The sequence below is a fragment of the Emys orbicularis genome, chromosome 16 (assembly GCF_028017835.1).
Source record: "Emys orbicularis isolate rEmyOrb1 chromosome 16, rEmyOrb1.hap1, whole genome shotgun sequence".
Lineage (NCBI taxonomy): Eukaryota > Metazoa > Chordata > Testudines > Emydidae > Emys > Emys orbicularis.
In genome coordinates this window covers 17,819,653-17,845,598 of record NC_088698.1, presented here as the reverse complement: position 1 = coordinate 17,845,598, position 25,946 = coordinate 17,819,653, and the positions used below count along the sequence as shown (strand labels likewise).

The following is a 25,946-nucleotide window of genomic DNA, read 5'->3' as shown; positions in this document are numbered from 1 at the left end:
ATTTAATTGGTGCCTTCATTTGGGACATGAAAGGAAAGGTTTGGAAAATATTTCACAACCTGAAAGACGTTTGTTTTTTGTGTCTTGATTGTTGGATTTTTGCTATTTAAAAGAAATACCCATGTTTGGAGAGAGATGAAATTTATGCTCCATGTTGCTCAGATCAGAGAGGGATATTTTAATAGTACAAAATCTATACTCTCTAAGTAGGGCTATTGCCAGCTTAATTTTGTTTTTATATAGATTTAATTATTTTGGTTTTAAACCTTAGTGCCAATACAAATGCTGATTTCTGTACATGTGTTGTATGTGCTGTTGCCTTCCACCCTGCACGTATTTATGGTTCTTTCAATACTGTGTATGTAATGTGCTGGAATAAAGTGCACAAAATATTCAGCATTAGACATTCTGCTACTGATTACATATGGTGAGGGATTTAGAAGATGTCCATGCATCTGTGGAACTTGAGCATATGCTGTTTCAGGCATTGAGTTGCTTTTATCAGTGGTATTTTTATGAGTTTAGTGTGAGATCATGAACCAATGATATTGGTGTTTTTTTTTTTAATGTAGAAATGTCATGCTGCTTCACCAATGCACTTCCCTCTTAGGGCTTGCAGGGTTTGTTCCAAATGTGATGATTGCTATACTCAAAGGTACACACAGAGACCACTTAAATTTTTATTCAAATATTTTAAAAAGTTGATAGACAAAATTATTCCAATTTCTTGAAGACCATCCCCCCCACATACCCCTTTTCATATACAAAGTTTTATGTTCTTTAGTAACCTGTTTCACTAAACGGCTCCAACTGCAAGAGCCAGATGGCTTAAACAGCGTGGAAAGAGTTCATGGTTTCAACTGCACAGGTTGCTAGGCACTGTTTCTCATGATTAAAATTTCATATTAGCTCTGCCATGGCAGAGGTGAGTACCTAGCATTTTCTTCAAGAAAAGCTTATGTTGTAAAATGTCCAGTTATGAGCATGAACCTTGTTCTCACCTGACTAGAACTAACTTCCCATACTCTTATTTGCTCTTTCACCATCATACTAGTTTGCTATAAAAATTAATATAGCACAAGAATTTTGCCCAAACTGAGCACTCATGGTTGGAGTGTAAAAAGGTATATAGGAATTAATCGCATCAAGTAGTGAGTTAGGTACTTTGACAAGCTTAGTCCAGGGTAATGTGAAAGTCAGTGGAGACAGACTGCTTGTTTGTTCTCAAAGCTTATCTGCATAAGACAAGCACTACCTATACTGCAGAGTCCTCTGCTAACTGACCAGTCGATCACTGCCACAAGCCCCATTCAGCCATAAGGACAAGGTAGTATTATAAAACTGGCTTATGAAGAAAGTCTGTCTTAACATTTACTTTCCTTCTGGAGCTCCTCCGTCACTGTTGCTAGGAGTATTTTTCAGAATAGGGGAATGAACTTCCAAAGCAGGGAGCATTAAAGTCACACTCTAACCTAACACCACAGCTCTATACTTCTCTCCTCATTTCAGTATGCCCTGTGTCTGCTAAACACATACATAACTTCAACCGGGGAAAGCACTAGTAGTCATACCCCTCTATAGCATAGGAATCAGTTCACTAAAAGCTCAACAGGAAGAGTAATTTTTACTTTACAAGCAAGTGGTGCTCTCCAATGGTTGAGCACAAATATCCTTTCAGCAGTCTTTTCGTACTCCACATCTCAGAGCGGGGAGGTGTCACTCTTCATTTTAGGAAGTGATACAAGTAAAGTCCATAGAACTCTGAAGAAATGCAAAGTTGTCTTTTTTGGACTGAAAAGCAGACATGAGTATGCAAAGGAGATTAAAGTACAATTTTAAAACAGCATCATACCCTGATATTACAAATAGAAATTTAGTGGTACAGTAGTTGGATGTACTAGTGCAGCGAGACTAGAAGCAGCTCCCACATGGCCATCACCTGCACAGACTCAGGTGCGTGTGATTTTATCTGGAGGCATGAATCCTGTGTCTCCAAGTGTTCTAAGTGCCACTCTTCCACTAGGACGGATCACCAAGTGGGTTATACTGCCATTATTAAGGGACATCCGAAGCCAGCCTTCCGGGGGGAACTGTAATGCTCTATTAAAAAAGAAAGCAATTAGTGTATGGTTTAATCCACAAGCATATGTGAAGATTAGCATGCCTCTGACAACACTATTGTCTATCATTTCTTCTATCTAGAACAGAACCACCACTGTGAAGCTGTACACCAGTGGTTCTCAAAGTGGGGGCCATGAGCTGTCAGCCTCCAGCATTTATAGTAGTGCTAAATATTAAAGTATTTTTAAGGGAGGTCTCACTCAGAGGCTTGCTGGGTGAAAGGGGTCAACAATACAAAAGTTTGAGAACTGCTGTACACCAAGCAGCCCACATGCAGAATCTCTGCTATTGCTATCTTTGAAGAGTTGATACTGTGTGGTCACAGCTATAAATTCAAAGTTAACATGAAAGCATATATGGCTTTGTTAATCAGTGGCCACTCCAGCAGGCTTTTATAAGAGTGCAACAGATGGGTACCATTAATGTAGATACGATTAGTTCAAATGGACATGGAAAGCTTAAAAAAACCTGTCGCCAAGAGTGCTTTGAGTAACCTGATAAAACAAGATGACAGCTGCCCTAGATTCAAGACCAAGGAGCCAGTAGAGAAATTTTCAACTTGGTATTGTGGTTACAATCCTTGAAGTGAAAGACAGCTAACAAGCAGCTGATGCTCAGGGAGGAAACTGACAAACTATATCATGCACTTGATGTAGAGGCTCTTGTCTAGCAGTCCTTTCCCAGCTCTAATAGGATAGTTTGCCCCCAAAATTACTAACTGAACTTGGCACACTAAATTATAGCATGACACCTGGAGGCAGTATTAGAATACTATGCCAGAGTAAGACTATAGCTTTGACTGCTGCAGCTCAAACCATTAGTGGCCACAAACATCAAGACCAATACAAAGTATTATTTTATATTGTGGCTTCCCAAAGAGTGCAAAAACGTTTTGCAGCAGAAGTCAAACTAATCTTAAACTCGATTTAGAGAGGTGGGGAAAGCAGGGAGGGAATGGAGTGAAGGGGAGCCACAGCATAATTTAAGCAGAGTCCTCAGCTGAGCTGTGGAGAGTTGGTAGGTAGGGAAGGTTAAGAGGTTCACAGTGAGAAGGACATGAGGTTAGGGAGATGGGGTGAGCAAGTCCACTGAGAACTTTAGGAAACCAGGCGGGAAAGTGAACTGGATTCATAGATGGATAGGAAGTCAGTGAAGATGACAGGATATAATCCCTTTTCTTGGAGCAGAACAGTAGTCTGTCTCTAACCTCAGCTTTCTTCAACAAGGGGAAATACTTATTTGCAAAGGTAAGCAATGCTAACAGTAAATACTAGTTTTTAAAGCATCAAAGAGAGCACTAATGTAGCTCACAGCAGAGACATACAGATGTATGGTTTTAACAGAGTATCTGCTTACTAGAATAGAATAGTGTGAACGTTTTGTTGCTAATGAATAGCAACTGTCCTGCCCACAAGGCAAATAACTTGTTAGGCCAGAGCCCGTAGAGAAAACTGGTAGCCAGGTACAGAGTGGTGGGTAAAGACCTAACACTATCCCTCCCCAGTTCCTGAGCCACCTTGATGCCCTAGCAGTAAGGTTTTTTCCTCCCCCATGGACGTTAAATGCTTTTGGAAAATAAATGTATTTAGCTGCAGGAATCCTGAACTGCTGACACAAAGGTGCTAGTTCTATTTTAAGGCAATATGAACCACTGGGTATGCATGTAATCAAGACTGAGTCAAACTGAAAGCCATCTCAAAATACCTGCATACCACCTGTGTAAAGTTAAACTTTCTATTACTCTACAAACATTCGATATTTATCCAAGTTTCTCTTGACAGCAGTCCACACTTGAGTTGTGCCAAAAATCAGAGTAGCCTAGGACAGTGTTAATGATCTGATGTTAATATAAAACCTAGAAAATGAGTCCCAATTCTCAGTAATCTGTACTAGTCTCTCATTTTTACTTCAGAATTAATTCAGTGTGGATGTTGAAAATTATTTTAAAATCCCTTTTTCATATCTAGATTAATCTTCTGATCATATGTTGTAAGCACAGCTGCTCAGAGAACCAGGCACTCATCCCCTCCAGTCACTTCAAACCTGTTAACTGATTTCCTAGCTGTAAGGCCTGGTCTACACTACGAGTTTAGGTCGACTTTAGCCGCGTTAAATCGACTTAAGCCTGGACACGTTTACACGACGAAGCCCTTTCTTTCGACTTAAAGGGCCCTTTAAACCGGTTTCTTTACACCACCTCGACGAGGGGATTAGCGATAAAATCGGCCTTAGGGTGTCGGAATTGGGTTAGTGTGGACGGAATTCGACATTATTGGCCTCCGGGAGCTATCCCACAGTGCTTCATTGTGACCGCTCTGGACAGCACTCTCATCTCAGATGCACTGGCCAGGTAGACAGGAAAAGCCCCGCGAACGTTTGAATTTCATTTCCTGTTTGCGCAGCGTGGAGAGCACAGGTGACCATGCAGAGCTCATCAGCACAGGTAACCGTGATGGAGTCCCAGTCCCAGGATCGCAAAAGAGCTCCAGCCTGGACCGAACGGGAGGTACGGGATCTAATCGCCATCTGGGGAGATGAATCAGTGCTGGCCGAACTCCGAAACAGTAAAAGAAATGGCAAAACATTAGAAAAGATCTCCAAGGCCATGAAGGACAGAGGCCATAACAGGGACGCACAGCAGTGCCGCGTGAAAATTAAGGAGCTAAGGCAAGCCTACCACAAAGCCAGAGACGCAAACGGAAGGTCCGGGGCTGAGCCGCAAACATGCCGCTACTACGCGGAGCTGCATGCCATTCTAGGGGGTGCAGCCACCACTAGCCCAAGCGTGTGCTATCAGTCCCTCGCTGGAAACAGGGAAGCGGGTTCGGCGGATGAGGAAGATGAGGATGGAGAGAACATCATAGATAGCTCACAGCAGCAAGGAAGCGGAGAAACCAGTTTCCCCAACAGCCAGGATATGTTTGTCACCCTGGACCTGGAACCAGTAACCCCCGAACTCACCCAAGACCCTGAGGGCACACAGGGGACCTCTGGTGAGTGTACCTTTGTAAATATTACACATGGTTTAAAAACAAGCGTGTTTAATGATTAATGATTAATTTGCCCTGGCAATCGCGGCCAGTACAGCTACTGGAAAAGTCTGTTAACGTGTATGGGGATGGAGCGGAAATCCTCCAGGGACATCTCCAGAAAGCTCTCCTTCATGTACTCCCAAAGCCTTTGCAAAAGGTTTCTGGGGAGGGCTGCCTTATCCCGTCCGCCATGGTAGGACACTTTACCACACCAGGCAAGTAGCACGTAGTCTGGAATCATTGCATAACAAAGCATGGCAGCGTATGGTCCCGGTGTTTGTTGGCATGCAGACAACATCCATTCCTTATCGCTCTGTTATCCTCAGGAGAGTGATATCATTCACGGTCACCTGGTTGAAATGGGGCGATTTTATTAAGGGGACATTCAGAGGTGCCCCTTCCTGCTCTGCTGAACAGAAATATTCCCCGCTGTTAACCACGCGGTGGGGGGGAGGGGTGAAGTGACCATCCCAGAGAATTGGGTGTGTGGGGGAGGGGAGTTAGTTGGGTTTGTGCTGCATGTTAAACCTGAAACCGCAGCCCCTCCTTTTACATTGCAAACCCATTTTAAATGGCCAACCCAACGGGTGCTTGGTATGGTTAATGAGAGCAGTACTGTTTTAAACCATCCCCACTTGTTAACAAGGTTAAAAAAGCCAAAAGACTGTGTCTTACCATGGCTGCCTGCAAGCTGAAATCTGTGGCCTGGCACTGCGTGAGTGATCTCTCACACCAAACCGGCAGGCCCTCAATATAAGAGGAAAAATGCGACCTTGTAACGAAAGCACATGTGCTGTGTGATGTGAACAGCAAAATCTAACGTGAAAGAGTGTACCCATTGTTCTCTAAAATGTATCTTTTTTAAACAACTCTCCCTTCTCCACCACCAGCTGCAAATGTTTCACCTTCACAGAGGCTAGTGAATATTCGAAGAAGGAAGCGAAGGACGCGTGACGAAATGTTCACTGAACTACAGACTGCCTCCCACGCTGACAGAGCACAGCAGAATGCGTGGAGGCAGTCAATGACTGATTTTAAAAAAGCCCAATATGAGCGAGAGGAGAGGTGGCGTGCTGAATCGCGGGCTGAAGAGGAGAAGTTGCGTGCTGAAACGCGGGCTGAAGAGGAGAAGTGGCGTCAACTTGTACTCAGAAAGCAAGAGTCGATGCTCTGGCTGCTGGAGCATCAAAGTGATATGCTCCTGCGTATGGTTGAGCTGCAGGAAAGGCAGCAGGAGCAGAGACCGCCGCTACAGCCCCTCTGTAACCAACAGCCCTCCTCCCCAAGTCCCATTGCCTCCTCACCCAGACGCCCAAGAACACGGTGGGGGGGCCTCCGGCCACCCAATCACTCCAGCCTAGATGATTTCCAGTGCAATAAGTTTTAAAGTTTTAAAGTGCAGTGTGTCCTTTTCCTTCCCTCCTCCCCCACCCATCCCGGGCTACCTTTGCAATTATCCCCCTAGTTGTGTGCTGAATTAATAAAGAATGCATGAATGTGAAGTAACAATGACTTTATTGCCTCTGCAAGTGGTGCTTGAAGAGGGGAGGGTAGGGGAGGGGGGGGTGCTTGGTTTACAGGGTAGTAGAGTTAACCGGGTGGGTGGGGGGGCTGCGATTTCATCAAGAAGAAACAAACAGAAGTTTCACACCGTAGCCTGGCCAGTCACAAAACTAGTTTTCAAAGCCTCTCTGATGCGCACCGCGCCTCGCTGTGCTGCTCTAACCGACCTGGTGTCTGGCTGCGCGTAATCAGCGGCCAGGCGATTTGCCTCTACCTCCCACCCCGCCATAAATGTCTCCCCCTTACTCTCACAGATATCATGGAGCGCACAGCAAGCAGCAATAACAATGGGGATATTCTTTTCGCTGAGGTCACAGCGAGTCAGTAAGCTGCGCCAGCGCGCTTTTAAACGCCCAAATGCACATTCCACCACCATTCTGCACTTGCTCAGCCTGTAGTTGAACAGGTCCTGACTCCTGTCCAGGCTGCCTGTGTACGGCTTCATGAGCCATGGCATTAAGGGGTAGGCTGGATCCCCAAGGATCACGATAGGCATTTCAACATCCCCAACGGTTATTTTCTGGTCCGGGAAGAAAGTCCCTTCCTCCAGCTTTCGAAACAGAGCAGAGTGCCTGAAGACGCGAGCATCATGTACCTTTCCCGGCCATCCCACGTTGATGTTGGTGAAACGTCCCTTGTGATCAACCAGGGCTTGCAGCAGCATTGAAAAGTACCCCTTGCGGTTTATGTACTCGGTGGCTTGGTGCTCCGGTGCCAAGATAGGGATATGGGTTCCGTCTATGGCCCCACCACAGTTTGGGAATCCCATTGCAGCAAAGCCATCCACTATGGCCTGCAAGTTTCCCAGAGTCACTACCCTTGATATCACCAGGTCTTTCATTGCCCTGGCAACTTGGATCACAGCAGCCCCCACAGTAGATTTGCCCACTCCAAATTGATTCCCGACTGACCGGTAGCTGTCTGGCGTTGCAAGCTTCCACAGGGCTATCGCCACTCGCTTCTCAACTGTGAGGGCTGCTCTCATCCTGGTATTCTGGCGCTTCAGGGCAGGGGAAAGCAAGTCACAAAGTTCCATGAAAGTGCCCTTACGCATGCGAAAGTTTCGCAGCCACTGGGCATCGTCCCAGACCTGCAACACGATGCGGTCCCACCAGTCTGTGCTTGTTTCCCGGGCCCAGAATCGGCGTTCCACGGCATGAACCTGCCCCAGTAACACCATGATTTCCACATTGCTGGGGCCTGTGCCTTGTGAGAGGTCCATGTCAATTTCCTCATCACTATCGTCGCCGCGCTGCAATCGCCTCCTCCTCAGCTGCCTCAGCTGGTCCTGGTTTTGCTTTGGCATGTCCAGGCTCTGCATATACTCCAGGACAATGCGCGTGGTGTTCATAGTGCTCATAATTGCCGCGGTGATCTGAGCGGGATCCATGATCCCAGTGATAGCTATGGCGTCTGGTCTGAAAAAAGGCGCAAAACTAGTATCTAAAGACCAGGGGAAGAAGGGAGGGAGGGAGGGAGGGTGGGGCGAGTGACGACATGGCGTACAGGTACAGGGAATTAAAATCAAGAAAGGTGGCTGTGCATCAGGGAGAAATACAAACAACTGTCACACAGAATGCCCCCCCCCCCCCAGAGATTGAACTCCTAAGCCTGGGTTTAGCGGGCCGTTGATTTGACGGGGGGAAGGAAATGAATACAGAACAAATCTATTTTTTACATCTTAAGACGACAGTGCAGCATGACTGATAGCCCTCGGCATTTTCTGGGTGCTTGGTAGCAATGTAACCCTACGTGTGCCAGCCACATCTCTGCCAGCACCCAGATCGCCCTCGGCCTTTTCTGGGTGCTTAGCAGACAATACTTGGCAGAAAATAGTATACTACGACTGGTAGCCATCATCGTCCAACGATGACGGTTAAAGGCAGTAGCCAGAAGGATCGGTAAAGGCGCTCAGGCTACAATAATCTATGAGCATTTCAGGCAACCTGTAAATTTGTCCGACGAGGACGGTTACCAGTCGTAATAAACCATCTACTGCCAAAAGGCAAGGGGCTGGTGCAATGCAGCCCTACGGCTGCCAGCCCCACAGCTACCAGCATCCCGATCGCCGATGAAGGCTACCACTCATGCTGCACCGTCTACCGCCAAAAGGCAGTAAGCTGCTGCTGCTGTTTAGCAATGCAGTCCCACGTTTGCCGGCACCCGGAAGACATATGGTGACGGTGAGCTGAGCTGAGCGGGCTCCATGCTTGGCGTGGTATGTTGTCTGCACAGGTAACCCAAAAAGGCGCGAATCTATGGTCTGCCGTTGCTGTGACGGCGGGGGAGAGGCCTGACGCAATGTACCCAGAACCCCCCGCGGCACTGCTTTGCATCATTCGGGCATTGCGATCTCAACCCATAATTCCAATGGGCGCCGGAGACTCCGGGAACTGTGGGATAGGTACCCATAGGTACCCATAGTGCAATGCGCCGGAAGTCGACGCTAGCCTCGGTACTGTGGACGCGGTCCGCCGACTTCATGCACTTAGAGCATTTTATGTGGGGACACACACAATCGGCTGCATAAAACCGGCTTCTATAAAACCGGCTTCTATAAATCCGACCTAATTTTGTAGTGTAGACATGCCCTAATGGACTAGAGAATGCAATGCACTAACTCAATTTAAAAAGGTTTGACATTTAAACATGCAGATGGGTATTTGGTCCCTCATAAATTACCTGCAAACTATGTAGCGGATCACATTGGCATGGCAAACAAAAATCTCATAGCTGTCCTCTTCCTGCTTTGCATCAGCCCTATGAATATAGTTTCGGAAAGCAGCCTCAATACGAGCCCCATCTTCATAATACTGCTGATGACAAGAGAGTTTGTAATTAGACACTGAAACAGATCAAACCAGCCCAAGAAGCTACCTGCACCTTCAAAATGGGGTGCTGCTTTAGGCTATGGCTACACTACAGCTTAAATTGATATAAATTATGTCACTCTTGGGTGTGAATTAGCCACCCTCCTGACCGCCATAATTTATGCCGACATAAGCACTGGTGTGGACAGCGCTAAGTCAGCAGTAGAGCTTCTCCCACCGACATAGCTACTGTCACTCACAGGGGCTGAAGTAGAGCAGCTACAATAGAGACCTTTCCAGCTGTAAGCTCTCTAGTGTAGCCATAGGCTTAGATAGTTCTAAATCCTCAAACCTGGCCAACTGGTGAACAGAACACTGCCAGATTACTAAGGGGAATTTAAAGTTATGAGCAAATATTTTAACATATAGGATGGGTAAAAGGTATGGAGTGATCCGAGGCCTAGGATATACAGCCTGCAAACAAACAATACAATGTACAGTTAATTAAAGACAGTGTGGAATATACAGATTATTTATATATAAAAAAATATAAATTTACCACAGCTTCTGGTTTCCAGTGAGATACTGGAGGGACTGGTTCTATAGGTGCTCCCTCTCTTAGCAGGTCAGTACTAACTTTTTTGACCCCTGGAAATGAAGTACACATTCAGAAAGTGAAGTAAAAGCCACTTTTTAGGCCAGTTCACAAACAGGCCCACATAATTTCAGTCAGTAAGAAAGCCCTTTTACATTTATTGCAAGCTGCGCATTTATACATATTCTGTATATTCAAAGAAACCTTCAGGTTACAGCCAACAAATTAAGTCCGAACATTACGGTCTTCATGACTTCCCATCAGGGATTGCAAGTGAGGCTCTCCAAACCTAATGTGCTCAGTTACCTATGGAGCCAAGTTCATCCCTGTTGACACTAATGAAGCCAATGAATTTGATCCAGGAACACCATCATTTTGAAGAGCTGCCTTTATTATGTTGTGAATCTGAAACCTCGTATATATGGCAGTTTAGACTGCTAGAAAAATATTATTTTAGTATAATCTTTGATCATTTGTCTACCAACTTAGACATGAATTCTTGCAGCCCTCAGACAATTAAGGTTCAGGTCAACAAAGATTAGTCTACATGTGGAAAACCGCCCATCTTAATGCATACAGTTAAAAAGTGTACCTCCCTGTAATATTACCTCCCTTAGTCTGAAGGGAAGTCTTTGTTTTCTTAGAGCATGCTTTTCATTTTATTAGACCTGCATTCAAGGACTGCTATAAGATTAGATCAAGGTCCATTCCTCTTCCCTTCTCCCTCTTTTGAATGAGCCATGCCTATCAGTCAGTGTTCCAAGATGGACTTACTTGTAAAACCAATAAGGTGTGTCAGGTTTTGTCTGTGGTCACCGTGGGGGTTTTTTGTTCACACATTTCAATGTGAGGCATTAGAATTAATCTGGGCTCTCTTGCCACCAACCTAACCCAAAGGTTAGGACCAAGTATCCTCACCACCATCTACAGGCAGGAGTGAAACCACACCTCAGAACAGCTGCTATCTTTATCCATCACCCTTTCAGTATGCCACCTCCTCCCCCTTTAATTTAAAGTGCCAAGCACTGCACACAGCGGCATCCAGTACACACTTTCCATAAAAGAGTGGCTAACCCAGTCACAACACTGTCCTGTATTCATTCCACCATGCTCTTGTAGAAATTATAGTTAGTATTCTCTCCCTTTCAGCAGAGCTGCGCTTCTAGGCACAGGTCTGTGGCAGTCAGTAAGCATTCTTGGTTACAAGCTAACTATTCCAGCTTTTCCTCCTAAGCAGTCTGAAAGTACAAAGAGCGAACTGCCAAGGTCTCCTACACAGTAATACATTCATGTATCGACTACTCAGAGGGGTCAGCTCAAATCTTTAAATTGCAGCTTCATTTCTACTTCATCTTTATGACTTTTTTATTTCATTTTTAAATTTAAAAAGTTAATTTACAAAGTGTACAGTGGTCTAGGAAATGGCTACACTTCAACTGAACACTACATGTCAAAAAGTGCAAAAGAAGCAATCATAAGACAGCATTATGCTATCAAACCCCACTTGCCTGGAAGATGCTTGCTGATGATGTCGGTTGTTTCCGTTGCTCTGGTCATAGAGGAGTGGATAATTGTATCAAATTTCAACCCCAAACTTGCCAGCCTGCGCCCAGTCAGCTCTGCCTGCTCACGACCTTAACAGTGAGATTAGCTATATAATAAATTGCTGAAATTTTACTCTTTATATTTAACAAATATTAGCTCATCATCCTTCTATGCCAGTCCTGAGAGTAATGCATTTTTCCTTCCAGCAGACAATGCTTTTAGCAGCGTCACCACCAAGAGACCAGGCTCGCTAACTGCCAAGTTCCAATTCACGTTTCACAGGCTGGAAGGGATTTCTGTTGGTTAGGCCAGATCCAGTTCTTTTAGTTTCTGATTCTCCACTTCAATGGGAAGCACTGAAGAGAGGACCTCACCCATTAGTCATGGTCCTTGCTTCTTAAATCCCACAAGGTGAACCACTTCCTCACTGGGCCCATGCAAATAGCTGTTACTGTAGCTAGGTGTTCAATTTGCCACTCACTTTCTATCACCCCTACATTCTAGGAGTGCAGAAGAAGGTGTGTGTGCATGTCTGGTAGTCCTGCTTGAAACAAAGGCTGCAGATATGTTAGCTTGGAAAGAAACATGCATTAGCCACTAATTGAGCTTCCTCAGATAAGACGTTAGTTGTAAGTTGAAGATAAGTTTTTACCTAGTATCCCAAGGTATTTAAAATCTTAATTAAGCATAGATGGATAGAAGGGTAGATGGCTGAAGGAGACATATGGCCAGACAATTGCAGAGCCAAGAATATAAGCCAGGAATCTGCTATTCTAACCACTGTTATTGTCTCATCAGTTGTGTATTTAATATATTCACACCTTTAATCAAATTTGCTTTTGAGCATGCAAATTAAAACTCAGAAAGCATCCACATTAACATCTGGCACCATGTTTTCAGCACCTGAAACAGCATCACACACAGAAAATTCTTGCCCTTTCAGGAAAAAAGGGTATAAAAAACACCAAAGATGTTTACCACTCCTTTTTGAATTAAACAGCTACAGAATTCTAGTCAGTGCTACTTACAATTTTTGATATCCAGACATATGCATTAGCCAAGTACAGATTAATTTAGGTATCAGTATACAAATAGAGTATTATTCTCATCTCAACAAATGGGCATTTATTAATGTAATTCCCAGCAGCCTCATTAGAGATAAGGATGAAGCAAGGAGCATATATAATGATTCTCTAACTATAAGCACTCCAACTGAAAAGGCACACTCAAGAAAGCCAGAGAAAAAAAATCTAGTTAACCGCTACATGAAACGCCATTTAGTTATTTTCGTCACCATAGTCAAAAGGTGTGGCCTTCATAATAAAATCCCATATAGAAACCCTTTCCCAAGACTTTATGATGCAGAATAGTCATCCTGAGTCTTGAACTTAGCTCAAAATTTCAGCCAAGGGAAATTTTAAAAAATCTGCTGTGAAAGTTTAGCTCAAAGTCTCAAAGGAATCCAGTATGAAGTTTTGAAACATGATTACTGCACAGGTGGAGGCATGTTTGGTATATGCATAAACATGCATTTTATTTATAGGATCATGGGGGCGGGGGAAGAGACAAGCTTATGTTGGCCTATATATGTTCAAAGGATCCAAAATCCTAAGTAGGAAGTTGGCAATAGGATCCAGAGCAGAACTGGTTGCTTTAACATATGAGATTAGTGACAAAGAACCTCTTTCTCTATGAAGCTGCACAATCAAGTAGGGTCCTAGTTGCACATACCCAGCTGGGTCAGAATTCTGTCTTTATCAATCCGACCATCCAAGTTGTACTGAGAATGGCGGATAAGGAATATGTGTCTGGTAGCTTTTGCTTTGCAGTGATCTAGGCGGGAAGCAAGCTCTTCTTCCCCAGTCTCTTCATTTTTCTTTTTCCGGTTGATAAGAGCCAGTGGTTCACGTCTAAAAATATTAAAATAAGTCATTTTTATATGTGGCAGAATGGCAGGGGTAAATGTTACAAACAGGGACTCCTGCCTCAATTGATTTCAGTACTTGGAGGATCTAAAGATTTTCTCCCCCCCCCAATTATGTTAGCAAAAGTTTTATCAAACATTTTAACTCTTCTCTTAAATACCCCAAAAAACCATATACAACACATTAGAGTTTTACATCCTATCTAGCTGAAGCCAAGCTAGCACCACCCACCTACCTGAGACTCATGCTACCTATTAGTCAGAATATAATATGGTTGTAATTTAATTCAGGGGGAAAAATCCCCATAAACACTGGTAAGGAATTCAGCCATACTTTGACAGACTATTACTCCTGAGGGCATTCTGCGCAAAAAAAATAAAAATACTGCACACAATATTTTAAAATTCTGCAAGTTTTATTTGTCAATAAATAAATACAGAGGCTCCAGCATGGCAGCGGGGAGCACAGGCCACTGGCTGTACGAAGGTGGGAGATCACCCTGCAGCTCCCCCACCCCTGGGACACGGATTCAGTGGTAAGGCTGCGCCTGACCCTGACACAGCACAAGGACTGGGCCTGCCCCAGAAACACCTTGGGGCCCAGTCCCTCTGCGCCAGACACACCAGATGTGGGGCAGGCAGGTTTAATCAGGCAGGATCCATGTGTGGAGGGGCTCAGTGTGAGGGGATCCAGGTGTGGGGTGAGAGGATTCTGTGTGGGACAATCTGGGTATAGGCAGCTCAGTGAGGGGTTTAGGTGTGGGGGATCTGGATGTACAGAGGCTTGCTGGGGTGGTTCCAGGTGCAGAGGCAATGGGACTCTGCAAGGGCTTCCAGGTGAAGGTGGTTGGGGCTCAGGGGAAGGGTCTGGGTGTGGGGGTCTCAGCGGGGGTCTGGGTGCTGGGGAAATGGGGCTTGGTAGGGTGGGGATCTGGGTACAGCTAGTTGGGGGTCAGTGGCATGGGGGTCTGGATGTGGGGGCTCACAGTGGTGCAGAGGGTGGGGCATCAGGGTGGAGGTTTGAATGCAGGGAGCTCAGTGGGTGGTGGTCTGGGTGCAGGGGTTGAGGTTCAGTGCGGTGGGGTTTAGGTATGGAGGGCTTAGGGGGTTCTGGATGTACCAGGTGAGGCTTGGCAGGGGTGTCTGGGTCTGGGAGATCCAGCTGCACAGGGGTTGGGTGGATGGGGAGCAGCTCCCTGTACAGTGACTCCTCCCTCCACAGCTGAGGAGTGATGGAGGCATAAAGCAGGGGAGGATGCTGAGCTTCCTGCAGCTGGGAGAGGTTTCTGGGGGTGGGTCTGATACAGCCCCAGCTACTCCTTGCAGGGGAAGAGGAAGTCCCGTCCTTTCCTGCCTCCAGTTCGGCCAGGACTAGCAGCTGATCCAGGCTCAGGGTAGGAGCCACTGGCTGGGGTGTCCCCAGCCCCGCAGTGATTTACCTCTAATCTGGCTGCTCCGGGTGCCTGAAACGATGTACCTGCGCTGCTAGGGAGTGGTGTGTGACTGCTCTTGCAGCTTCCCTTTGCTTCCCTGTCGGAACGTCATTTATTTGCTTCCCCACAGAAAAATCTGTGAAGGGCACAAATTCTGTGCATGCGCAAGGGCGCAGAATTCCCCCAAGAGTACTTTATGGCCTACATTAAAGTACATCCAAGTTACATTCTGTTAGTCTGGAGGACAGGAGCACAAGTGAGAGCATCTTTGAAATATCTGATTATTAATTTTACTCTTGCCTATTGAGTAGTTACCCTTGGGTTTCCATTGGAGTGTGAATGTCAATTTAGATGGTATTTTATGCTTAGAGAAAAGGAAATCTGAATGGAAGATTCAGCAAAATCTTAATTTTACCTGTCCAATCTTGCAACACCCTATTCCCTACTTGATTTTTAAATTCGTTAGTTAGTTTGAATCAGGTCTCCCACTCTGTTGTATTGTCCTACTATTTAGTGAACTAAAATTATGAACAGTAGGTATGGTGGAGCAACACATTCAGAAACAGGACTCACAGATTGAATCAATTAACTAGGTAAACTCAGACAATGCTAGTTCCAGACAGCATAACATCAATTTTTGCCTTACATTTGATTAACACAGATCTACATTTCTAGAAGAAAAAATCCTGCTTGTTCATTTAGCTTCTAGCCAGTGAATCAGGATTGCTAAGAATATGCTGGTACATAGCAACCTGTATCAGGAAAACAAAATCATATCCTGTGTTTGTACAGAGATTTAATTCTTTGTTCTGGTTTGCTAGAAGCATTGGCTAAGGGACACGTGTCAACAATCTAATTCTCTACACCAGCTATAAATATTTCTTGCATCCTACTCTATTTTTACCTTTTCTTTGATATGCTACTGTACTAAATTTAGACATAATTAGACATGGCTCAATTAGTGTTCAGAGTACTATTCAGATATACTGGAAATTCAGAGTTGAGCGTACACTAACCCACTTCTTAGTAGTGCAACACATTGGATGTCATTGCAGTACTTACATATGCAAGAACCACCACTGATTGAATCCCCCTGCATAAACCAGTTACAAAGGTGCAGGTAGGGCCTGCAGTGGGACTGGGATCTTGCAGGACCTGCTGCCATAATAGCGAGAGCAGTTAAAATGTACTTTGATGCGTGCAGGATTGGGTGGTCAAAAAAACCCAAACAAAACAGACAGACTGCGGTCATTTGCAGAAAAACAATCTTTAAAAAAAAAAAAAAGGTTTTAAAACAAATTTAAGCAACGGCAAGAAGGATTTGAGGTCTACTGAAGGAGTTAAAAGTATTTTTTACATGGTTTAAGCAAGTTTTTTTTATTCTTTTAGTGGTAAAAATTGTGTCTGAATTCTATTTATATATAGACTATATTAACTGGCCGTTTCGGGGCGTGGGGGGAGAGGGCGGGATTAGTAGCATGGGGGAAATCTCTCTTGCAGGATTTGCAGGTGGGAGCAGGATAAAAATGCAAGAAACAATGCGGGAGCGGGTGGGAGTAAAACTGAGTATTGCGGTATGGGACAGGAGCGGGATTAAAAAAAAAAAAATAGTGCCACGTGGGGCTCTAGGGGCAGGCAAAGAATAGTTCTCATGAACCCTTGTATATAGCATTACAGGAAAATCTTTAGAGAATAGATATAGTCTCAACCCTGAATTTTCTTACTGTCCTAGTTTTAGGTCCTCTGTATCTTGACTGCGTTCTGGAAAGAATATTTACAGAAATATACTAACATGGTTTCACATTTCAGCGTTGGCAGAATCATTAAGCTACTCCTTGAAGGTCCAATACTCCTGTGGATCTGTAAAGATGCAGAAGTGGCAAATAAACTTGGGCATTTGCATCACCTGTATGCTATAACTGCACTAGCATTGTGTGTGCTAAGCTATGCACTATAATAGTATCTGTTTAGCCAATCTATGTTCATTAGTTTAATATTATTCACCTCATGAGCAGCATGTCTACCTGTTATAGATATCAGCTACCCAGGAAAGCCATTCCTGCACAAGTACTAGAAGAGTTATCACCTCTGAATCTTGTTAATTTATAGGAGGGAGGGGCTGTTTGTGCAAATTTAGCACTCGTTGAAGATGACAGAAAGATGTGCTGAGATCTAGACAGTGGCACTGCAAGCTTCCCTCAAAACCTTACCAAAGTACTTCAACCTTGAACCTGGACAAACCACCTTTAAGGGTGAAAGGGACGTTCAGTCATCATGGTCCAGTCAGTCCTTTGCTTCTCTGCAGAGACTATCAACAAATCTATTGTTCAAACAGCCTCAACACTGCGGAGGTGGCTTTTACTGATGTGAACTAGACCAAAACAAAATTCAGATATAGGGAGGCAGGAGGAACAGGTTGAAAGATACACCATTTTAGAATTACTTCAGCAATCTCCAATTTGCTTGTTTCCAGCAGAAAACAATATGAGCCTAGAAGACAGCTTTGTGCTTTCGGTTTACTAGGTCAGCCCCAGGCCCTTCCTATAACACCTATTTTTAAACTTAATTTAGTGCATCTATTTATCCTCTAGTTAGATCCCTTTCCCCCGCCACACAGCTACTTCAAGCCTCCTCTTTCATTCTCTCACACTGCATAAAGTAACCCTCCTGCAGCTCATACAGATTAGCCCCATTGCTATCCTGCTGCCAGTACCAACACTGCACTCTACCACCATAAACCCTGCCCAAATCTTCCACAAATTAGTCCTCATGGTCCTGTTTCTCCACCAGACACACAGTAATCCTCTCCCTCTCATAGAAATCCTTTTACTACTACTCCCTGTCTCGACACACACAAAGTAATCCTCCTCCTCCTGATCCCACAGCACACAGATCAATTTCTTGTGCATTACATATTTTGCTTCTTCAGTTAACACACACCTGTGTATTTGTTTTATGCATTTTTATAAGGACTAGTACTTGGACTCTGGCTGAATAAAATTAGTCTGGTCACAGAGAATTGCTGCTTAACTGAACTGGCTGTGATTTTTATAGTCAACAGCCCTCATGAGTAGCTTTAATAACATTTGATCAATATTTTGATTTGATAAACATACTACTCTACTAAATAAAGAATGAGCCTCATATGTTTTTAAAAGCTGAGAGATTTCTGAAGTTGTTTCCTTTTCTCCAACTGTAAGGCATTATGAATCTTCATTATGGGGCATGTTTTTTCTGTCTATAATATACTTTACAGGACTACTTTTGTTCTACTAGTGAACGGTCTTATAAAAGATGCATGGGTAAGACAACTCTGCAAGGATGGTTCTCAAAAATTCTAACAGATTTAGAAAGCTGATCCTTCTGAGGAAGAAATCAGTGTGGTGAGAAATACACAAATGAAAAACCCAGGACAATTCTGATATATTACCATAAAGCAATTTATGCCTCAGGGAGCAACAGAAATATCAGTAATTTTAAGAACAAATCCTAACTAGATAGTCTAGCTCAACATTACCTTCCTTACTAAACCAACCTTTAGGTTTTGATGCATAGGAAACTTTTAAAACTACTCCTAGAAGTTTGCAGCTGGAGTGGGTTCCTTTATGAACTTAAATTTTTTTCATTCAGAGGCCTAAAGACCAACAAATTTAAATCTGCAACAGGGCCATTCTCTTCTAAATGTCTTCTAAATTTGACTGGACAGGCTTTTTTCTAGCAGGCGTAAGTAACAGTGCTCAGGCTTTCAATTCCAGCCTGATTAAGTGACATGCTCCTGTTTCAAAGACAGTTGTCCTTTCACCCCCTCCGCCTCCACAGGTCTAGATATCATCAGGGTGGATAAAAATCAATGATTTTTTTTTTAATTTAAAAAAAAAAAATCGGCTTTTTTTATTTAAATCAGATTTTTTGATAGGTTTCTTTCTGCAAAAAGCATTTTATCTAAAGATAGTTTTAATTAAGATACATTATAGCCCAAAGATATCTCATTATGGAATAGGGATTATAAATTCTAATTCTATAGTATGAGACAATATATTCATGTAATGTTTAAGAAAAGTTTTATAAATGAGTTCCAATAGTTCGTGGATTAGGGACCCAATCTTATGGGGTTCAAGGGGCTTCTGTACAGATTATTTAGGTTAATCTTTCTATCTACCCAATGGGACTCAGTGCTCAGTCTAGAAGATACCATCAGAGATGCTTAGTTTTGCAGTTCTCAAACTGTGGATTTGTGTCTCCAGAGATAACATGCTTGTTAACAGCAAAAAGGTTTTTAAAATCAATAAATAATATATAGAGGTGAGAAATAACAGACCTCAACCCTATTGTCCCTCTGCAAATTTGTGTACATAGAGTCAATCACTTAACCCCTCTCTAAAAGTGCAAAGTTTCAAAAACGTCAATGAATTGTTGGGGGCGGAATAGATCTGGACAAGGAGAAGAAGTCTGGAGATAAATGTGAGAAGGGAGGGACAGGCAGTAGAAACAAAAATGAAACTGTTTGAGCAGCATATTCCAGAAGTCTTGAGGTCTTTCTGAGTGTAGCTTTCATTGATTTGAGATCTACCATACCATTCTTCACTAGAAGGGAAAACCTATAATGGCAGCAGGCCATAAAAGAGACCCAGTTTGGGAATAAGAACAATTTAAGAAATATATGTTTGCTGATGATGTTTTAAAGAAAGTCACACCAGTGAACTGGTGGAAGTCACTTAAGCCCTTGGATTCAGAGACTGTTGAAGTGATAATCTCACTTTTAACAGCAGTAGCTTCTTCTGCGGGTGTAGAAAGAATATTTTCTTCCTTTGGACTAATTCATTCCAAATTGAGAAATTGTTTGGGGCCTGAAAAAGCAGGAAAGCTTGTTTTTCTTTTCCAGATTATGAACAAACAGGAATATGAAGGTGAAGACGACTGAGTTAGCTGCAGAAGCCAATATTTTAAATTTCTCATGTTGACCTGGCTGACATAGTCGATTTAATTTGTTTTTTAAAACAAAAAAATATTTCATTTAACTATTTTAGTTTAAAACAATTTTAACAAAAATAAACCTGATTTTAAAAAACTTGAATGTTTAACTAAATTCAAAAATTCATATGCTTGTTTTGTTATAAAATATTTTATGTTTGCTGTTGAAGAAAAAAATCCAGAATACATAATGTTGTTGTTTTAGTTAAATAAAACAATTTAAATGTCTGTCTGGTGATGTTCTCCTCTTAATACAGCATGGCAAGAAAATCCTCAAAATATTAATGGTTAATCTGTTGAATTGTAGATAGTTCATGTCCCAATGACTTCATAAATATTTGCTTCAATTACCTTTGGTAAATTAAATAACCAATCATTCATTTTCTGATATAGCTGTAAAACTAATCAGAAAAGTTTTCAAAATAAATCACTTTAAAAATGTATAGTGTGTACCTTCTAAAAATGAAACCTACATCTATCTCTGAGTTGCGAAGAATATGTATTAAGGTTATAACAACCAACAAGAATGCACTTTTATGTAGAAATCCATGATTAAATCGAGTCTTCCTGACTAGTGATTTAAATCATGATTTAAATCAAATCCAACCTGGATATCATTGAGACCAATTAGCTATTCTCACTGCTCTTGCATGTTGCATCTTTAAAGAGGAGAACTCCTGATGATTTACTTATTAATAAGTTATTCTTAGGAGACTCAAAGAAAGATTTCCTGTCCTCACTAAGATTTCAAGTCACATACTGCCTTAAATCACTGCCTTTAAGAAGCTGAATCAAAGCTACTGGAAACAATTTGAAGCATGACAATTCTGAAATAAGATTTTTCCTTAGATTTTTTCCACACAGATTTCTAGTTCTCATTTTCCCTTAAATAGCAGCTCTCTCAGATAACAAAAGTAACATTCTATACAGAGTAGAGATAAGGGCAGTCTTATTTTAATTAGACACTTTAGTTCTCAGAGAACCAGATTTAAACCGAAGTAGTAGTCCATGCTTAGTGTGAAAGAATGTTTTCAACTTTCACATAAAAGCTTATTGGAGTTCATTTGCATTAGTTCTTACATAGTCTGCAGTATCTAGCTTCAAAAAAAGTAGTAATTATGTTTCTGCTATTCCCCACAGTAGACCTCCTAACTCATGCATGTGATAATGAGCAATCAAATTTGCAAATGTAAACTTTTCCAAGAAGCACTGACCAATTGTGTGTTACGTGTGGGTATATTTAGCAACCTTAACTATAGGTTACGGCCAGCTCTGCCTGTAATTAATTTCATGAATACACTTTTTGGACAGCTATAGTAAAAGGCTGCACTACCAGTTAGAGTCACAGATTGACATCTAGTCTGACCTCTTGTATATCACAGGCCACTGCCACCCAGCACTAAACTCAACAATTGAAGTTAGACCAAAGTACTCCAGCCAACAGGAAACTAGACTATTATGTGCCTCAAGCATAGATAGGCAGGACCAAGGTGCACCAGTGCCTAAAGCCCACTCAATGGTACGGAAATGATTGAGATTCTCCCAGATAATCCTGGCAAGTAACCTGCACCCACACACTGCAGAGGAAGCCAAAAACAAAAAAACAAGGTCACTGCCAACCTGACCTGAGGGAAATACCTTCCTGACCTCACATAGGGAAATCAATTAAACTCTGAGCACATGAGAAAAAAAACAGCCAGCCAAGCACCTGAGAGAGAGAATGCTCATTGCCACCTAAGAGCTCTGGCCTTCTCCTTCCACTGTCCCATCTCTGGCCAGGGCTATCCCTGATCCTTCAGAGGAAGGATATTTAAAAAAAAAACAGAATAGACTGGAGATGGGGGGGAAAAAATCCCTGCATGACCCCTGCATGTGGCCAGCTGAAACCTTGAAGCATGAGCTTTTAGGAACATAAAACAAACCGCAAATGAGAAGCAGGATTGCTGAGCCCAGCCCCCTATCATCACAAGCTAATGAAAACGTCCTATCACATGGCTATGTTAGAGAACTTTGAGTAGTATATCAAACAATGAAAATGTAGTATATAGATCAGCTCAAGTGAATTTCTGACATGTAACTTGGCTAGTCATCCATCACACCACTAAATGGTGTCTGCCCTGCTAGATGTATCAACTATACTGCAAGAAATAATCTAGATCGCACATATATAGATTGCCACAAAAACATGTAGTTTTCAATGTCATTCTCCCGCTCTAGCAACAGAGAGATCAATTGAAAACCCAACTATTTTAGTATCACTTAAAGGACTCAAGTGAGATCAGAAACCCTCTTGTGCGAAGTACAGTACATAAAAATTGTGAGCTCTTTGAAGCAGGAAGTGACTCATCTTTTTAGTTATTAAAAGTGGCAAAAGGGTGGAATAAAGAAATGTTACACTCACTTTACAGATGGGCAACTAAAACAGACAATAAGTCAATTGCCCAAAGTCACCCAGGATGTCTGTGATAGATCTAGGAACTGAACCTGAATCTCCTGAGTTCAGCATCTTAACTTACAGAGAGGAAGGATAGATTTGTGGTTATTACAACCTCTGCAAGGGCCTGTCCATTTAGAAATAGATTTTAAGTCCCACACCCGGCCTGCACAACTCGTAAAGCGGCGAGGGCCATATTACTCAAAAGAAAACAGTTGAGGGCCGAACCCCCCCGGCCCCACTGAAACCCCCCCCAGCACTGCCCGCCCCACAGAAACAAGCCCTCCTTTCCCAGCGCCGCCCCACCGAAACAGCGGTATTGAACCTTGGTAATATGTTATAGCGGGCCCCTAAGGTAGTATAATTAAGGTAAAAGAAAAATGTCTTTTTTGCTAGAAGTAGAATAAGATCTTCCCCCCACTTTGTAATCAATTGCCCTGTTGAATGAATGAGGAAGGTGTGGAAGGCAGGCACCTCCAGACAGCTGCAACCCTTGGAGAAGGGATGGGAGCCAGACCAGATCAGTAGAACAGGTCAGCCACCGACTCGCTGCTCGCCCCCTCAACCCCCCTCCCCCAGCTTGCCTACTCACCCCCTGCCACTGCCCACCCGCTTGCCTCCTCAGCCGCCTCCTCCCCTGCTGCCGGCTCACCTGCCCCCCCGCCACTGGCCGCCCGCTCGCCCCCACATCCCTCAGCTCACCTCCTCACCCCCCGCCACTGCCCGCTCACCTCCTCAGCCCCCCTCCCTCACCCGCCGCTTGCCTACTCACCCCCCCGTGGGCCGCACAGTGAGCCCGCCTACTCACCCCCCCGCGGGCCACACAGCGAGCCCATGCGGGCCGCATGTTGTGCAGGCCTTTGCTCTCTAAAGCGGTTTGCTTTTGGAGCATAGCTCACCATTGTACTCTAATTTTGGTTACTATTCACATAGGCTAGATTCAAGTTAGCAATCCGAGTAACCATCTGTAGCTGCTTTGTGGTCTGTGTCAAGTGATTTGGTATGGTGTCAACTAAGGTCCTCATAGTAAACTGGCCTCATCACAAAAAGTTCACAACTGGCCCTTATGATGCAGGTCTGAATACAGCAACCAAGAATGGATTGGGAATAAATTGATCTACCCTCCCCACTGCAAGTAGGCCTCCATGTCAGGGAGATGGCATATTAATGGGCATATTAAGTTTGATTTCAGTGTGCTACAGTTGTTACATTGCTAGTGAAAGGAGCAAGGTTGACTGAAGTACTAGAAATAACCTTCAGTTGCACACAGAAGTAAATATGGGTAATAATTATTTAGATTCATCAGCACAGGAATTCTACAAATAGTTAGATATGCCATTTGGCCACATACATACACACACACACATGCCCCCTAAGAGTAACTAAAAAATATTTTAAAATGCATTATTGCTTTGAGATTTTTAAATTACATCTATCTAGCACAATCTTTAGGCGCATTAGATTGTATAATGCCTCATATTTTGATTCTAAAACATTATACAATCAAAACAGCCTGCTATGATTTTAGTTTGGATTTAGTGTTATTAAACTGGAGTCTGGCATACAAATCTCTCTGGGGAGATAATTCCACCAGACAGGAGCTCAATGAGCTAAAGCTTAATACTTATATTTGCCCATTTTAACTGCAAAGTATTTATTATAATAAACAATACAGATGGTTAGTCATTAGCTGAATATAGTCAGTCCCATAGAGAGTGTAGGCAAATTAAGTTTATTAGAATTAAAGAAAAAAATCTAAATCTGATTTGGAGTTCCAGAGATTAACCAAACCGTATGTTTGATCTCTGCATAGTCAGAAGTTTGCTATCCACAAAAGCACTCTGATAGATTCAGTCCTATACAAACTAAGCTTTTTTTGACACAAGATATTAAGATAATTTTAAACAAAATGGTTACCATAATAAAAATTAAATAATCTAAACAGGTTAATTACTGCAATTTCTGATATTGCATACACTTGGACTTCACAGTCTCCCTATTCCAAAGAATTAGCAGGATACACTTACTGAGCCAAAAAGGAAAAATGACTTGTGTATGTCTATAGCACAGAGAAGACTATGAATTGCATAAATTAAAAATGCAGAAGGTATTCCTACAGAATATTTAGGCCCTATAAAGACACAAATTATTTCCTAACATTATTAACCTCAGTATTGTAGCTTTACTTCAGTTTAGATAATTCTACCCTCCTACAAGTTCCTCTTGAAATTTCAATAACCTGAATTCACTTCCTGTTTTAAGTTGTTGCATAGTTCAGTGTTGCTAAGAGCTATTTGTTGCCACATTCCACCCCAGAGGAAGTTATACCTCAATGGCAGCTGAGCAGACCCCTCTGTATAGTTTGTGCAGTTCTTTGGGATCAAAGAGTCTGGGTATTAGTTATTAATTTCTCCTCCCACTCTGTTGTGAAGTTGGTTATATATCATGTTCTCTTAACACGCCCCCCAGTAGACCTATAGTTACCTCCATCTCACAGGGGCCTTCAGTAATCTCACTTTCATTATTGTAATGAATTTATATCAGGGAGGGGAATCATCAAATAGAGGGTGTAGATAGCAGTGTTGAAAGATTTATCATATGTAATTATGACTTTTGTGTGCTATTTTTCTGTGTGTTAGTCTTTTAGGTGTGGTGGTGCTGGTGGAGAGGTAATGTGCAGTTTATGTGCACCCCTTATACTCCAGGGGTGGCTGCATTTCCAGGGTACTTATGTAATTTAACTATGAAGCCATTTGGAAAGGCAGGCCAGCTCCCACAACAGCTTTTATCCAGAATCCCAAAACACTTTACAAAAGGGGGCAAATACTCCTCTTTTCGGACTGGGAAACTAAAGTACAGAGAAATTAAGTGACTTGCCCGCAGTAAATCAGTGGCTGGACCAGGAACGGAACCCAGGAGAGTCCTGACTCCCTGTCATCGTCCGTCTCTCCCCATTAACAAAACCACTAGAGGCATGGCACGCACCTCCTCCCCCCACAAGAGCCCATTTAGGGCCAGGTAGCGCCCCTCCTGGGCCAATCCCCCTACAGGGAGCGGGAGGGGCCCTGGGCTCCCCCCTGTGCATCCCCTGCAAGGAGAATCAAAGTGCCCCAGCGGGGAGGACTAAGGGACCCCTAGGCCCCCCGGGAACCCATGTCTCCCCGGTGACAGGGAACCCGGGCGTAGCCTAGAGGCTGCTCGCTGGGTGCCAGTGGGGGGGACCCTCGGCCCAGGCCCCACCTGCGGGCAGACGCGGCTCGCTCCTACCTGTCCCAGTTGCTGTCCCAGTAGCCGCCCCCGCCGGCGGGTCGCTCCACCCAGCCCGGCGCTGCGGGGCAGGAGGCGGGGGGCGGCAGCAGCAGCAGCCCGGGGGCGGCGGGGGCTGCTCCCGCCGACCGGGTCTCAGCGTCGCCCCCGGCGCCATGGGCCGGCTGCTTGCCCACGCCCACGGCCGAGAAGAGCACGGAGCCGCCGGCCAGCCCGCAGGCGGCCAGCGCCAGCGCCCGGCGGAATGACAT

The 25,946-nt window shown here is 43.6% G+C and overlaps 1 protein-coding gene across 1 annotated transcript; it reads right to left on the bottom strand.

The window, feature by feature from the left end:
• Window positions 1-713: 713 nt before the first annotated feature.
• On the bottom strand, window positions 714-25,946 carry PGAM5 (PGAM family member 5, mitochondrial serine/threonine protein phosphatase). The gene is made up of 6 exons (XM_065417665.1): window positions 25,696-25,946; window positions 13,398-13,576; window positions 11,630-11,755; window positions 10,086-10,174; window positions 9,399-9,532; window positions 714-2,100 (listed from the first exon to the last, which is right to left on the bottom strand). The coding sequence occupies exons 1-6, from the start codon at window positions 25,944-25,946 to the stop codon at window positions 1,950-1,952; spliced, it is 930 nt and encodes a 309-aa protein (XP_065273737.1). The 3' UTR covers window positions 714-1,949.

Bases quoted from the DNA above. Each gene is read 5' to 3' on its own strand.
- PGAM5 (XM_065417665.1), bottom strand. From the start codon at position 25,946: ATGTCATTCCGCCGGGCGCTGGCGCTGGCCGCCTGCGGGCTGGCCGGC. The intron at 13,577-25,695 runs GTAGGAGCGAGC...TAATATTTTTAG, and splicing joins TGGGACAGCAACTGGGACAG to ACGTGAACCACTGGCTCTTA. The intron at 10,175-11,629 runs GCAAGTGGGGTT...CTTCATTTCCAG, and splicing joins CATCAGCAAGCATCTTCCAG to GGGTCAAAAAAGTTAGTACT.